Source organism: Hyla sarda, chromosome 11 (genome assembly GCF_029499605.1).
Source record: "Hyla sarda isolate aHylSar1 chromosome 11, aHylSar1.hap1, whole genome shotgun sequence".
Lineage (NCBI taxonomy): Eukaryota > Metazoa > Chordata > Amphibia > Anura > Hylidae > Hyla > Hyla sarda.
Genome location: NC_079199.1, coordinates 91,033,136 through 91,049,660, shown reverse-complemented (window position 1 = coordinate 91,049,660; position 16,525 = coordinate 91,033,136). Strand labels below are relative to the sequence as shown.

The 16,525-nt window shown below is 39.5% G+C and overlaps 1 protein-coding gene across 1 annotated transcript; it reads left to right on the top strand.

Moving 5' to 3' along the window:
- Nucleotides 1–725: 725 nt before the first annotated feature.
- On the top strand, nucleotides 726–3,299 carry LOC130294917 (olfactory receptor 12D1-like). The gene is made up of 2 exons (XM_056545068.1): nucleotides 726–921; nucleotides 2,340–3,299. The coding sequence occupies exon 2, from the start codon at nucleotides 2,346–2,348 to the stop codon at nucleotides 3,297–3,299; it is 954 nt and encodes a 317-aa protein (XP_056401043.1). The 5' UTR covers nucleotides 726–921; nucleotides 2,340–2,345.
- Nucleotides 3,300–16,525: the final 13,226 nt, after the last annotated feature.

Below are 16,525 nucleotides of genomic sequence, written 5' to 3'. Positions count from 1 at the left end.
GATAGATAGACAATCTCCTACCTGTCACAGATGAATAGGAGTGTTTTTAATATAGGCTATTTTACTTTTATATGTATATTTGCAGTTGTGCTCTTTTTTCCTTGCTATCTTTCTCTTCTAACGATTATTTCAATGAGAAACCGGACACAGCAGCCTGCACTATATAGTATGTGAAAATAAGAAGGCTGAAGAAAAGGCACAACATTTTTAAATAAAGGCCTTTTACTAACTTTAACTTTCTATCGCTAGCACATCTAGGCTATCCAACATCTCAATCAGCTTTTACAGCCCCGAGGATTGATCCCTGTTTCAGTTCTGAGCCGGTCTCCTTTTATGTAGCAGGAATAAGTATTACGGTAATTCTTTTGCACAATAAAAGTACTAATGTATGTATGAATTGGCTGGAATCTGTGTAATCATCTGGTTATTTTTTTTATTTTTGTTTGGTTGTTTTTCCCCCCATTATTTTGTTTTTCATTTTATTTTATGTCTTTATCTATTTTTTTTTATTTTTATTTTTATTTTTTTTGTTAGAAAATATTTGAAAAAAATGTTTATTTGATGGGCAGAACATCTGTGAGACCCATGCTTTACATCTCATCTGCTTAATTCAAATGCCTTTTTTTTTTCTCCCTGCACTGTGGCTGTTTACTCAATGTGCTCAATAAACAACATGAACAATACAATAGTTTAGTTCAATTATGTCTTTGTATGTCTTATTATGCCTTTTAATAATATGTCTGTAATTGTGATTTTAGATAGCATTCAGCTTGTACAGTGCTTTCATGAATATCTCGGCCCAGCACTAAGAGAGGTCATGACACAGTCAGTGGGGAATACCTTTACAGAGCCAAGCTGGGATGTTTAAGTAACAAGAGGCCGGATCTGTTTGGAGGCCTGCACCCCCCGGTTCACCAAACAGTAAGTACACTGCTGCCATGCACATCCGCTACCTGTAGTTACTGACAGGGGATTTCTCCATCATCGGTCTCCCCTGCCTAATTTCCTGGTGGTGATGTGTCCTCCCTGCCCCCCTGATTCCTACACCCATGGTTCCTATTGAATCAGAACAAGTACGTATCTTAAAAAATAAACGATGCCAAAAGCATTGTGCAAAATCGTATGGCTTTATGTTATAGCATATATTTTTTCAAACCCATAAATACTCCTTTAATTGAGCTATGCTAAGATTAAAATGTATCTCCAATCCACAGGACAGGGGATACTGTATTTTTCGCCATATAAGACGCTCCGGCATATAAGATGCACCCAATTTTAAAGGATGTAAATCTAGAAAAAAAAGATTCTGAACCAAATACAATGTAAAGTATAGGACAGTAATCTTCAACCTGCGGAGTTCCAGATGTTGCAAAACTACAAATCCCAGCATGCCCGGACAGCCGTTGGCTGTCCGGGCATGCTGGGAGTTGTAGTTTTGCAACATCTGGAGGTCCGCAGGTTGAAGACCACTGGTACAGGAGGTAATACTCACGTGTCCCCGTCGCTCTGGACCCGTCACCGCTCGTCACCGCTGCCCTGGATGTCGCCCTCCATTGCTGTCGCCACGTCCCAGGGGTGTCCCTGTCGCTCCGGAAAGTCTCTGCTGCCCGGTATCCTCGCTCTCCGTCACCGCCATCACGTCGCTACGCACGCCGCTCCTATTGGATGACGGGACGGCATGTGCGACGATGTGATGACGACGAAGGAGAGTGTCGGCCATGCAGGGGATCCCAGTATGGAGCAGACACCGAGGAGGCAGGTAAGGTCCCTCCAAGTGTGTCCTGTAAGCTGTTCGGGATGCCGCGATTTCACCACGGCGGTCCCGAACAGCCTGCTGATTAGTTAGTGTCACTTTCGCTTCAGACGCGGTGGTCAGCTTTGATCGCCGCGTCTGAAGGGTTAATACAGGGCATCACCGCGATCGGTGATGTCCAGTATTAGCCGCGGGTCCCGGTCATTGATGGCCGCAGGGACCGCCGCGATAGGACAGGGTTTTAATATGTATTTGCCGTATAAGACGCACCAACTCCCCCCCCCCCCCCAGTTTTGGGGAAGAAAAAGTGCGTCTTATACGGTGAAAAATACGGTAAGTATCTGACCTGTGAGGGTTTGAACATGAGAATGGGGGTCACTTGTCCCACAAAATGGAGCAAGGAAATGGAGTGGTTACCCTATATGGGACTTTCGAACTGGACCAAGTACTGTCCTGTAGATAAGATATAAGTTTTAATGTTCGGATAACCCCTTTACATCTTCAAAGAAATCAAAACAAATTCATTTTGAAAATGTGTATTTTGGAAGAAATACATTTTAATAAGCTTTATATATTTTGCTCACAGATTCACATGGAAGAGTTTAACAAGACATTTGTAACCGAATTCATACTTCTGGGAATCACCGACCTCCCTCAGCTAAAGTCAATACTCTTTATAACTTTTCTTATGTTCTACCTCTTGAGCTTTGTTGGTAATTTAAGCATTGTGGCAGTGATTATTGCTGATCATGGTCTTCACACTCCAATGTACATGCTGTTGTGTAACCTTTCCTTCTTGGATTTCTTCTATGCAACTACGACAGTCCCCAAGATGTTGTCCGGTTTACTTCTAGAAGACAAGAAAATATCTTTCCAAGGTTGCATAACCCAGCTCCACATTTTTCATTTCTTAGGTAGCACTGAAGCCATGCTTCTTTCATCGATGTCTTATGACAGATATGTTGCCATTTGTAACCCCCTGAGATACCAGGTCCTCATGGCAAGGGAGGTCTGTTTCCAACTGGCATTCACGTCCTGGCTCATTGGTTTTTTATATTCATTGTTTCATACAATTTTGACTTCCAGGCTTCCTTTCTGTAATATGAATGAAATAACCCATTTCTACTGTGATATTAAGCCTCTGTTAAAGTTGGCGTGTACCGACACACATATAAATGAGAGTTTGGTCAATATTGTCACAGGTTCTGTAGCTCTAGGCTCATTTATTCTAATAATAATCTCCTATAGCTTTATTGCAACCCATCTCCAGAATATCCATTCCAAGCAAGGTAAAAGTAAAGCCATCTCCACCTGCACTTCCCATTTTACTGTGGTTCTTTTATATTATGGAACTGCATTCTTCACGTATTTGAGACCCGCTACTAAGAACTCCTTGGAGCAAGAAAGGATGACTGCAATTCTCTTCACAGTCATCACACCAGCATTAAATCCTATTATCTATACTCTGAGAAATAAGGATGTGAAAAGGGCTCTTAGAAAATTGGTCTTACAAAGCTTATTGGTCAAACAAATACAATACTATTGATATTGCCCACCATCCTCATCAGGACCCACCAACAAGCTAACATCTGCTGTCATCAGCAGACCCAACCTACCATTCATCCTTGGGTAAAAATTTATCATATTGGGTTTTAACCAGTTCTCTATTTTTCTGCCAAGCACCTTAAGTCTAATGGAGTACCCCATAAAACTATTTAGCCCCTATGCCCACCGATAGGGATGAGCGAATCGAATCTGACGAATCCGAATTCGTTATGAATTTCAGAAAAAATTTGATTCGCAAGGAATGTGAATATCACTGCAATTCTATCATGTGAATCGCTTCATTAAACTCCATTTAGTGCGGTCCAGGCTCCAAAGCATCTAAAATGGTGGATCCACATGTGAGGACATGGGGCAAGGAATCCTGGGAAGGTTGGAACAAGGGTAGGCAGTGTGACCCTGAATCACATGCAGCATGCAGCCTATCAGCAGCCAGTAACCCCTGTCATGTCTCGGCCCTATATAATCGGCAGCCATATTGCGGCCAGTCACTTTATAATTTCACTGCAGAGAGATAGATAGGGACAGACAGCGCTGTGTGTTGCACAGAAAAGTTTTTTTCCAGCAGCTATTCACCTCCTAGTCAAGTCAGCATTCTGTTGCACAGAGAATGGGACAGAGAGCAGCGTGTTTTGAACAGAAAAGCTTTCTTACTGCAGCTATTCACCTCCCAGTCATTGTCTACAGTGTTCTGTTACAGAGAGGGACAGAGGGACAGTGTGTTGCATAGAACAGCAGCGATTCAGCTCAAGCACAAATCCTGCCTAGAAGCACTGATAGGGTTGGGAGTGAGATTGAGAGAGAAAGTGCAATATTGGGTGTAGTACACAGTGACTGTGTGCTGCAGCACTGGTGTGCACTGCTGGTGTTGTACAGAAATACTTTTTTAAGTGTACTGGAGCGCATTGTACTCCCCTCATAAGTGCATACTACATACATACATCTCAGTGGTGTACTATTTAGATCCTGTTAAAGTCTCAAGGGCCTAAATACAGTGGTCCCTCAACATATGATGGTAATTGTTTGCAGGAGGACCATTGTATGTTGAAACCATCATATGTTGAGTACATATGTCTATGGAAAACTGGTAATTGGTTCCTGAGCCCCAAGACCATCATATGTTGAGTCCATACCTCTTTGGAAAACTGGTAATTGGTTCCTGAGTCAATAAAATTTCAACCCAAAGTAAGTAAAAAATAACCACACAAAGTACAGATAAAACAGAAAAAAGAGTGTATTGTACAGGGTGCATCCAGTTGTTGCAAAACTACTGCTCTCAGCATGCCCAGATAGTCTCTAGTTTTACAACACCAGGATGCACCCTGGTTGGTAAACAGAGAGGTATGCCAGGGACTTAGGTAGCCAGGGATGCACAGTTTTTGTGCCACCTATTCTACTTTGCTGTGACATTAGTCATTTTATACAAAAATCTATGGGGAAACTGAAAAAAAATCATTGTGAGACAAAATTTAAGAAAAAATGCCATTTTGTAACTTTTGGGGGCTTCCGTTTCTACGCAGTAAATTTTTCGGTAAAAAATACACTTTATCTTTATTCTGTAGGTCCATACAATTAAATTGATACCCTACTTATATAGGTTTGATTTTGTATTACTTCTGGAAAAAATCTTAACTATACGCACGAAAATTAATACATTTAAATTGTCATCTTCTGACCCCTATAACTTTTTTATTTTTCCGCATATGGGGCTGTATGGGGGCTCATATTTTGTGCCTTAATCTGATGTTTTTATCAGTACCATTTTTGTTTTGATCTGACTTTTTGATCGATTTTTATTCATTTTTTTATGGTATAAAAAGTGACGAAAAATATGCTATTTTGGACCTTGGATTTTTTTGCGCGTACGCCATTAACCATGTGGTTTAGTTACTGAAATATTTTTATAGTTCGGACATTTCCGCACACGATGATACCACATATGTTTATTTTTATTATGTTTATATATTTTATATGGAATTTGGGAAAAGGGGGGTGACTTAAACTTTTAATAAGGAAGTGGTTACAGTACTTTTTTGAAACACCCCTGCGGCGGCCCGGCGGCAGCTGCAGCAACCAGTGCCGCCGGAGAACCGTTTATTTTCATGATGACTCAAACAAAAAGTATTGTTTGTCGATACTACTTTAGACATATGATGGCCTCTGAGAGGTCATCGTATGTTGAAAATAACATATGTCGATGCTATTGTATCTCGAGGGATTACTGTACTGTGAAAGGCCAGGCAAAAGTACTCACCGGCTAGTGTTGTACACAAATACTTTTTTAAGCATACTTTACCGCATTGTCCTCCCCTCATAAGTGCATACCACATACGTACATCTAAGTGGTGTACTATTTTGTTCCTGTTAAAGTCTCAAGGCCCTAGATACTGTGAAAGGCCAAAGAAAAGTAATCCCCGGCTGGTGTTGTAAGCAAATACTTTTTTGAGTGTACTTGAGCGCATTGTACTCCCCTCATAAGTGCACACCACATACGTACATCTAAGTGGTGTACTATTTTGTTCCTGTTCAAGTCTCAAGGGTCTAGAAACTGTGAAAGGCAAGACAAAAGTACTCACCGGCTGGGGTTGTACACAAATACTTCTTTAAGCCTACAGTAGCGCATCGTCCTCCCCTCATAAGTGCATACCACATATGTACATCTAAGTGGTGTACTATTTTGTTCCTCTTAAAGGCTCAAGGGCCTAGATACTCTGAAAGGCCAGGTAAAGTACTCACCGGCTTGTGTTGTACACAAATACTCTTTTAAGCGTACTGTAGCACGTTGTCCTCCCCTTATAAGTGCATACCACATACATTTAAGTGGTGTACTATTTTGTTCCTGTTAACCCCTTAATGACTCAGGGTTTTTCCGTTTTTGCACTTTCGTTTTTTCCTCCTTACCTTTTAAAAATCATAAACCTTTCAATTTTCCACCTAAAAATCCATATTATGGCTTATTTTTTGCGTCACCAATTCTACTTTGCAGTGACATTAGTCATTTTACCCAAAAATGTACGGCGAAACAGAAAAAAAAATCATTGTGCGACAAAATCGAAGAAAAAACGCCATTTTGTAACTTTTGGGGGCTTCCGTTTCTACGCAGTGCATATTTCGGTAAAAATTACACCTTATCATTATTCTGTAGGTCCATACGGTTAAAATGATACCCTACTTATATAGGTTTGATTTTGTCGCACTTCTGGAAAAAATCATAACTACATGCAGGAAAATTTATACGTTTAAAAATGTCATCTTCTGACCCCTATAACTTTTTTAATTTTCCATGTACAGGGCGGTATGAGGACTCATTTTTTGCACCGTGATCTGAAGTTTTTATCGGTATGATTTTTGTTTTGATCGGACTTTTTTTATCACTTTTTATTCATTTTTTAATGGTATAAAAAGTGACCAAAAATGCGCTTTTTTTGACTTTGGAATTTTTTTGCGCGTACGCCATTGACTGTAAGGTTTAATTAATTATATATTTTTATAGTTCGGACATTTACGCACGCGGAGATACCACATATGTTTATTTTTATTTTTTCTTACACTGTTTTATTTTTTTTTATGGGAAAAGGGGGATGATTCAAACTTTTATTAGGGAAGGGGTTAAATGACCTTTATTAACACTTTTTTTTACTTTTTTTTGCAGTGTTATAGGTCCCATAGGGACCTATAACATTGCACACACTGATCTTTTACACAGATCACAGGTGTGTATTAACACGCCTGTGATCAGTGTTATCGGCGCTTGACTGCTCCTGCCTGGATCTCAGGCACGGAGCAGTCATTCGCCGATCGGACACCGAGGAGGCAGATAAGGGCCCTCCCGGTGTCCTGTCAGCTGTTCGGGACGCCGCGATTTCACCGCGGCGGTCCCGAACAGCCCGACTGAGCAGCCAGGTCACTTTCACTTTCACTTTAGAAGCGGCGGTCAGCTTTGACCGCCGCTTCTAAAGGGTTAATAAACGCACATCGCCGCGATCGGCGATATGTGGTATTAGCCGCGGGTCCCGGCCATTGATGAGCGCCGGGACCGACGCGATATGATGAGGGATCGCGGCGAGATCCCGCTTCATATCGCGGGAGCCGGCGCAGGACGTAAATATACGTCCTGCGTCGTTAAGGGGTTAAAGTCTCAAAGGCCTAGATACTGGGAAAGGCCAGGCAAAAGTACTCATCGGCTGGTCTTGTACACAACCACTTTTTTAAGTATAGTGTAGCGTATTGTTCTCCCCTCATATACGCATACCACATACGTACATCTAAGTGGTGTACAATCACCTAATCCCCTATCATATGCATAGAGGATAACCTTTAAGGGAATAGCTCTGCAATGAGTTCCTGTCATCAAACCATATTTTCTTAACTAACTCAGATTATATCCCTTAACCCCTTAAGGACGCAGGACGTAAATGTACGTCCTGGTGCGGTGGTACTTAACGCACCAGGACGTACATTTACGTCCTAAGCATAACCGCGGGCATCGGAGCGATGCCCGTGTCATGCGCGGCTCATCCCGGCTGCTGATCGCAGCCAGGGACCCGCCGGCAATGGCCGACGCCCGCGATCTCGCTGCTGTGGGGATGCGATCATTCATAATGCCGCACGGAGGTCCCCTCTCCTTCCTCTGTGCGGCTCCCGGCGTCTTCTGCTCTGGTCTGTGATCGAGCAGACCAGAGCAGAAGATGACCGAAAATACTGATCTGTTCTATGTCCTATACATAGAACAGATCAGTATTAGCAATCATGGTATTGCGATGAATAGTCCCCTATGGGGACTATTCAAGTGTAAAAAAAATGTAAAAAAATGTAAAAGTAAAAGTAGAAAAAATGTGAAAAATCCCCACCCCCAATAAAAAAGTAAAACGTCCGTTTTTTCCTATTTTACCCCCAAAATGCGTAAACATTTTTTTTATAGACATATTTGGTATCGCCGCGTGCGTAAATGTCCGAACTATTAAAATAAAATGTTAATTATCCCGTACGGTTAACGACGTGAACGAAAAAAAAAAAAAAAGTCCAAAATTCCTACTTTTTTAATACATGTTATTAAAAAAAAATTATAAAAAATGTATTAAAAGTTTTTTATATGCAAATGTGGTATCAAAAAAAGTACAGATCATGGCGCAAAAAATGAGCCCCCATACCGCCGCTTATTCGGAAAAATAAAAAAGTTATAGGTCATCAAAATAAAGGGATTATAAACGTACTAATTTGGTTAAAAAGTTTGTGATTTTTTTTAAGCGCAACAATAATATAAAAGTATGTAATAATGGGTATCATTTTAATTGTATTGACCCTCAGAATAAAGAACACACGTCATTTTTACCATAAATTGTACGGCGTGAAAACGAAACCTTCCAAAATTAGCAAAATTGCGTTTTTCGTTTTAATTTCCCCACAAAAATAGTGTTTTTTGGTTGCGCCATACATTTTATGATATAATGAGTAATGTCATTACAAAGGACAACTGGTCGCACAAAAAACAAGCCCTCATACTAGTCTGTGGATGAAAATATAAAAGAGTTATGATTTTTAGAAGGCGAGGAGGAAAAAATGAAAACATAAAAATTAAATTGTCTGAGTCCTTAAGGCCAAAATGGGCTGAGTCCTTAAGGGGTTAAAGGAGTAGTCCAGTGGTGAACAACTTATCCCCTATGCTAAGGATAGGGGATAAGTTTTTCACCACTGGACTACCCCTTTAACTACTCCTAACACCCCTCCTGCACTTTAAAAAGCTCTGTATCATACCTTTTTCCCTTGCTCAAATTTAGTGGGCTCCCGCCTGGAGAAAGTGGGCATTCCCCAGGAAACACAACATCACTGAAGCCTGTGAGAGCTGTGCCTCGCCATGCCCACATGCACTTCCTAAGTTTGGTCTCCTGCCAGGCCGGGAGGAGACCGAACTAACTGTTTGTCTTGCGCTGGTAACAGAACAGAACCACCTAGTGGCCGTTTTTTCAATCACATTAAAAACATATTAAGGTTGAGAATTTTAACAGCAAGTAAATAGCAAAGTGTCCTATAATTACATAACAAACAGTATATTAAAAGTTAAGTTTGGTGACAGGTACTCTTTAAATGATTTCTGAAGGCCGATAGCAGGTGTGCTCTGCAAATCCACTCTGGACTGGGATCTATTCGCGCAAAATGTTGAGCCTAAATCAAATTGCCACAATTGATGGATTTGTCTTCAACTGCTACATCTGACAAAAAAAAAGCTTATCCTTCAGGTTAATTTCAAATATGGTGTCAGTGGCATTCTGCTTCAAAAGAAGTTGCAAACATATGTGCCAAAAATGACACCATAAAAAAGTGCAGAACCTTGATAAATCTCCCACTGTCCCATATCTTTATTAATCATTTAAAATTATTCCCAATTTTTTTGGTGTAAAGATAAGATTTCAAAACAATGTATAGGTGTCCTTAAAGGGGTATTCCAGGAAAAAACTTTTTTTTATATATCAACTGGCTCCAGACAGTTAAACAGATTTGTAAATTACTTCTATTAAAATATCTTAATCCTTCCAATAATTTTCAGCTGCTGAAGTTGAGTTGTTCTTTTCTGTCTGGCAACAGTGCTCTCTGCTGACATCTCTGCTTGTCTCGGGAGCTGCACAGAGTAGAAGAGGTTTGCTATGGGGATTTGCTTCTACTCTGGACAGTTCCCGAGACACGTGTCATCAGAGAGCATTTAGACAGGAAAGAACAACTCAACTTCAGCAGCTCATAAGTACTGAAATGATTAATATTTTTAATAGAAGTAATTTACAAATCTGTTTAACTTTCTGGAGCCAATTGATAACTGGATAACCCCTTTAAACGCAATCCATAATTATTCAGACTATATGTAAATTTATTGTTCACCTATTAGGACAATTCCTTTTGACGTGTGGTAATAACTCAATTATGAATTATGGTCATAAAATATTAATTATGAAAAATGAATAAAAATGAAAATTATTAAAAACTTCAAAATTATGACCTGGTAAATTGTAGACAAAGCCAATCAATACAATTCCCATCTGAGTCCAACTATTTCCTCAGATATCAACAAGTTATTTTTATGAAGGGAGGACATTAAAGCTTAAGAATGTAGTTTTGAAATATACAATAATACACAGGTATTATAACAGTATGCAGATTTATTGGTTATAAGGTTATAAACATAAATGAGTATTAAACACAATGATATATGCAAAGGAATAGCAATTAGATATATTAGTAAACATTACAAGCTTGTTAATTGGCTACATATAGTAGAACAATACATGTGAGTAGTAAGTAACTTGTTACTATAAAACAAAAGCTACTAAGTTAGGATATCATATAAGAAAAAGGTTACACATCACTGTGTTCAGAGGAACCTCATGATATCAAGATGGGCAATATCTAATAATAGACATATCAATATGGAATGGTAAATACACTTCCCACCCCCTTCTAACCAACTACTTATCATATGACTCCAAGAATGAGCAAATCCATCTATGGATATAAACATGAAAGAACTATGATATACTTCCACTCCATTCTGGACTATTTTCTATACATGATCTTGGTAAGACATTAAGACAAATAGCAGAGTTTTATGATCTCGCTAGACTATATTTTAGGAGAAAGAACTTAAAGCAAGTTTCCTGTGTGGGACATATACTTATAACACCTTGTTTGGTGAGTAGGAATTCTATCAATATGTCTAAGCAATTATTTAATACTTTGATAGATTATTAGTCTTGATTCTTCTGCAGTTAGAATGAAGTTTCACAATAGCCTCAAATTATAATCTCAATATGGAGATAATTCATTATTTTATTTAATTAATTTATCCGCCAATCTAAATGGCATAATTCCATCCACATTATCCCAATTAGACTTAATTAAATGGAATACCATTTTTGTGTCTCTTACCAAGTCCATCTCATGGTCATGGATAGCCATTGGTCTGGTACCGTGTGATCAGTCCGGCTTGCTGGGATCTCACATGGCTTTTCCACTTTGTTGGACCTCTTTCCTTTGTGTGTGGGAGAGAGTTCTTTTTCCCTTGTCTCTCTTCCTTTGTGTCTTTGTGTTCTCTACAGTCTCTAACATATGATTTACAAGACTTTTTAATTAGTTAGACACACCCTCCTAAATTGGAATTCCCCAATGAATGTAGGTTGGGCGTGTACATATGATAATAACTATGACTTCACTATAACATCAGGAATGCATTGTACATATCACCAATAATGCCTTTCCTGTCGGTGTAATGTCAACTACCCATACGTTAGGGGGTGCTATTGCATAGGCAATTAGCATCATTACCATTAAGGGTTAATTGTCAATAACTGGTCTTAAAGGGGTCCGGAATCAGCGTCGGCATCGAGCGCAACCCACAGTGGTGGGGAGCCAGTTTAGGCGCCAGTAGCCTAAACTGGCTCCCCACCACTGTGGGTTGCGCTCGATGTCGACGCTGATTCCGGACCTAATAACAGTTTCTTTGGTGTAATAAGGGCACACCAGAAACATATAGGTTTGGTATGGTACTCTGTATCGTGTTTTAACCATATACGTGTGTTCTTTCTCTGCTAGAAAAGTGAACCAGAGCAGACAGTCTAGATACACACTCTATATTAATCTATTGAATACAATACATTCTGGCAACTAATGAACAACTAGTGTATTGTATGTACCATAAATATACCCCTGAGGAAGCTGTAGATTACAGTAGAAATGCGTTGGGCCAAAATATCCTTGGTACAATAGATTCACTATTTAATCAGACTTTTATGGGTCACTTTATGGTGTTTGTGGTGATATTTTAAACAAATATTATTAAAGGTAAAATTTTAAGAGTACTTACCCCCTATTTTTGATTTGTTCTATCGCTGGGAAGCTAATAGCTGAATATTGCTTGCTGTGAGGCATTTGACATTTTCACAGTATCAGTGTACTCTCTAGATCTTACCCAGACCCCTTGTCCCTGCCTATTACGTAGTCTCCCTAGGTGACAACTCTACAAAGAGAAGACAAACTCTACTCTGTATAAGTGCAGGGTAGTCACAAGTCAAAATAACAAACTACAGAAAAGGAAGTAAGGTCAGGGAAACAGTCAGGATACAGACAGTAAATACGCACTAATAAAATACTAAGTCCTTTCACAGGCAAAGCCTAGTAAAGCACTGCAGGCTTAAATAGGCAAGCTTCAGGGTGTGGATTGAAAGAGGACACAGGATTGGCCAGATATAAAACCAGACAGGATAGGCCAGGGCATCACCAAAGCAACTACAAGCTAAGCCTGAAACAAGAAAGTTTGTCCCTTCTGACAAAACTGAGACTAGTCATTACAGCCTCTGTGACATAAGACTGTTGCTTAAAGAACCTCACTATGAGTGATAAGAGTGATGATCTTAGTCCTCCAAGACACTATCTATTACAGACGTCAGGCATGATGGAAGTTGGGATTCTTTGGTAAAAAAGCAGCCGCAAATTACAACACAATGACCTTAAACTTGAATGCAATGGGACACATTGTTCAACATATTTCAAATGGTTAAAAGGCTTCAGTCTTCTTCATTGCCTGCTTTTTTTAATCCCCTCTGTATTGGAATGTATGATCTGGACAATTGTGAATATTTTACAGTGACTTTAGCTCCAAACATACCCAGAGGGTCTTGAGAATTGATTTAGGGAAGCTGTTCAAAGATCCTTTGGTCTAAAAATAGTAATCTGGAAAAACTTTTTTTTTTTTTTTTTTTTAAACAATGTGCCCATAAGGTGAAATAAAGCAATAATAATAATAAAAAAAAGAATCTACTTACCTTCGTTACTCCTGCTCTACCTCCGGTATCAGCTCTTCCCTTCCTGGAGCTGCAGACAGCATATCTTGTCGCCGCTCAGCCAATCACTGGCCACAGTGTTATTCCACCTCAGGGCCGAAGAACAGGAGACCGACTGCAGCAGCACCGGGGAAGCAGCAGAAGGTTAAAGTTTATTATTTAATAGTGGCAGCCTTGGAATATAGGATAACTAAAATATTTGTCTGGAGTACCCCTTTAAACCCCAACACAAGAAAATAATCACATTAAAACTATGTAACAGTAAAACCTAAAGAATAGGAGTAAAGCTTTGTTATTTACATAATGTCACCAGGGGTCATTGTATTCACTTTGTGTAAGTATTTGCTTTACATCAACCCCTCTCATTCCACAATAGATTCTATTAAAGGGGTACTCCACTGGAAAACATTTTTATTTTTTTCAGTTGCTGTATGTACCACAGGAAGTTCTTTTCTTTTTGAATTTCCTTTCTGTCTGACTACAGTGCTTTCTGCTGACACCTCTGTCCAAGTCAGGAATTGACCAGAGTATGAGCAAATCCCTTTAGCAAACCTCTCCTGCTCTGGACAATTCTTAAAATGGGCAGAGGTGTTAGCAGTGAGCACTGACAGAGAAAATTCAAAAAGAAAACAACTTCCTGTGGAACATAGCGCAGCTGATAAATACTGGAAAAAAAGCTGATAAATAAAAATGTTTTCTAGTGGAATACCCCTTTAATACTCAATACCTGGAAGGATTTGGGGTCAGGCAACGCAAGTTCCATGCAAGAATCCTTTTCTGATGAATGGGACATGTGCACGGAACTTGCTGGATATCGTACAGTCGCCTTGGTTCTTAGCTCTTAGTTGTGCGTTTCTCCACACTGATCTGTGTATATCAGGTGGGAGAGCAATTTTTAGCTTAGACTTTAGGTTCTTGGGCAGTTAATCCTATATATATATTAGGGCATCCACATGTTGTGTAAGAGATCACATTGGAAGTGAAGAAAAATATATAGTATAGATTTTTGTGCTGATAATCAGCATTTTCTGTATGAAATTTTGTTTTGTGATTTTTAAATGCTACACAGTTCCTGCATGGCATGCAACCACGTTTGGGGCCATTTGTATGGGAAGTAGGGGTACATGGGAAACATAAAAAGATGTCTGTGAAGAAAGAAGACTATGTGAAGCATTAGCTGTCTGTTTGTGAAAGAGATGGCATAGAGAACAGTGTGTGCCAGCTGATGCCATAAGTAACAATCTGTGTAAGAGGGGCATGGGGAAAAGTGCATGAAAGATGGGGCATCGGAGCAGTCTCTGAGATTGGGTATGGGGAAGCAGGGAAGCAGTCTGTGTAAGAGGGGGAACCACGGGGAGCAGTCTATGGGAGACAAGGGGCATGGGGAAAAGTGTATGAAAGATGGGATCATCTGAGCAGTCTCTGAGATAAGGTATGGGGAAAAGGGGGAACCATGGGGAGCAGTCTATGTGAGACAAGGGGCATGGGTGCAGTCTGTGAGAGAAGTCTGCAAAGAGTATTGTCATTTCTTTTTTTAATCAATTTATGGCAGCCTTCTCTTCAGTGATATTCTTCCTTTGTCCCAGCCCAAGACATACACATTTATATACATATAAAACTTAAAGTGTGTGTATGTATGATCCAGGATGGATGGGATATGAGGTTGGGATGTGAAGGCAGGTTATGAGGATGGGATGTAAGGTCAGGCTCTGAGGACGTGATATGAGGACGGGATGTGAGGAAGGGATGGGATGACGAGTTATGAGGACAGGATATGAGGTCTGGACGTGAGGACAGGATGTGAAGTCAGAATATGAGGATGGGATTTAGTTAGGATTTGAGGACATGATATCAGGATGGGATATGAGGACAATTTTACAAAAATAACAAAATTACATTAAAACTCAACAAAAGAAACAATTCTGATTAAAATCGTAAAACATTAAAACTTAAAAAACAGGAGCAAACCTATTTATTTACATAATGCAACCAGGGGTCATTGTCCTCAATTTTACAATCCATTTGCATTGTCTGTGTGTAAGCATTTACTTTACATCACCCCCTCTTATTCCATACTAGATTCTATCTATACTCTTGTACAGATATTGCCTTGGTGGCCTTAGCTGTGTGTCTCTCCTCACTGACATGTGCATATCAAGTGGGAGGACAATTTTTAGTGGGCAGTTAATCCTATATATATCTTAGGGAATCCATGTGTTGTGTAATAGATCAAATTGAAAATAATGCCAAAGATATAGTATACAATTCTGTACTGATTTTCTGTATGAAATGTTGTAATTTCCTTTGTGACAAATACTTTCAGATGCAATGCATTCCCTACTTGAGAGGCAACTCCATTGGGGCTTAGTATGGCCAAGAGAGAGCATAGGGAACAGTCTATGAGGCTATGTGAAGGAGGAGCAGTCTGTTTATGATAGAGACGGCATAGAGAGCAGTGTGCGCTAGTTGAGGGGATGAGAAGCAATCTGTATAGCGGGGCATGGGGAACAATCTATTTGAGAAAGTAAGGCATGTGAGCAGCTAGTTAGCAGCATGCTACAGGGGCCATGGGGAGAAGTGTAAGACAGATGGGGGCTTCAGAGCAGTCTGTGAGAGAGATAAGGTATTGGGAAGCAGCCTGTGTAAGAGGGGGAACCATTGGGAGTAGTCTATGTGAGGTGTGGGGGGCAATCTGTGTTTTTTATTTTCTTTTTTTTATTAAAAGAAAATGGAAGCCCCTCTCTAATTATGCCCTCCCTTTCTCCCAGCTAAGCCATCATCCATATCATCAATATAATGGGGCTTATGATCAGCAATTATCCTGATAAAATAAGTCCTGTACTCTGTATTAACATATATTAGGAAATAAAAATCAGGGCTGTAATTCATTTGGACAAAAACAACATTGTATTTTTTTATTTTAAGATGCCATTGGCCAATCGAAAGTCAATAATTATAGCACTATAACTTCTTTTTATAAATCTAAATGTTGTTTTGTAGTATTTTAATTAACATTATTTGTGGCTCTTGACTGTGCTACATAATTGCTTTAGGGACCTTGTTATGGGTTATGTTAGTCTCTGAGGATTTATTCATCTTCTATATAAATGAACAAAAAATCTTATAATTTATTTGGAGAAATAACCGCTATTCCCTCACTTATTGGCCTGTGTTAAAAAAATTTATTCTCGAGTGTCCTTTTGTTTTTGTTAGTTTTTTTGTTGCTTTACATTTGAGGAAAGAAGGTGTCACCATCATCACAGACATGGATTATTTACTGTAAGAGATTATGGAGCTTTCTGCAGCATGATGTTGTGATGTCTGACTCAATAAACAAGTTCAAGGGGGGGCCTGGAAGTTTTTTTCTGGTAAAATATAACATTAC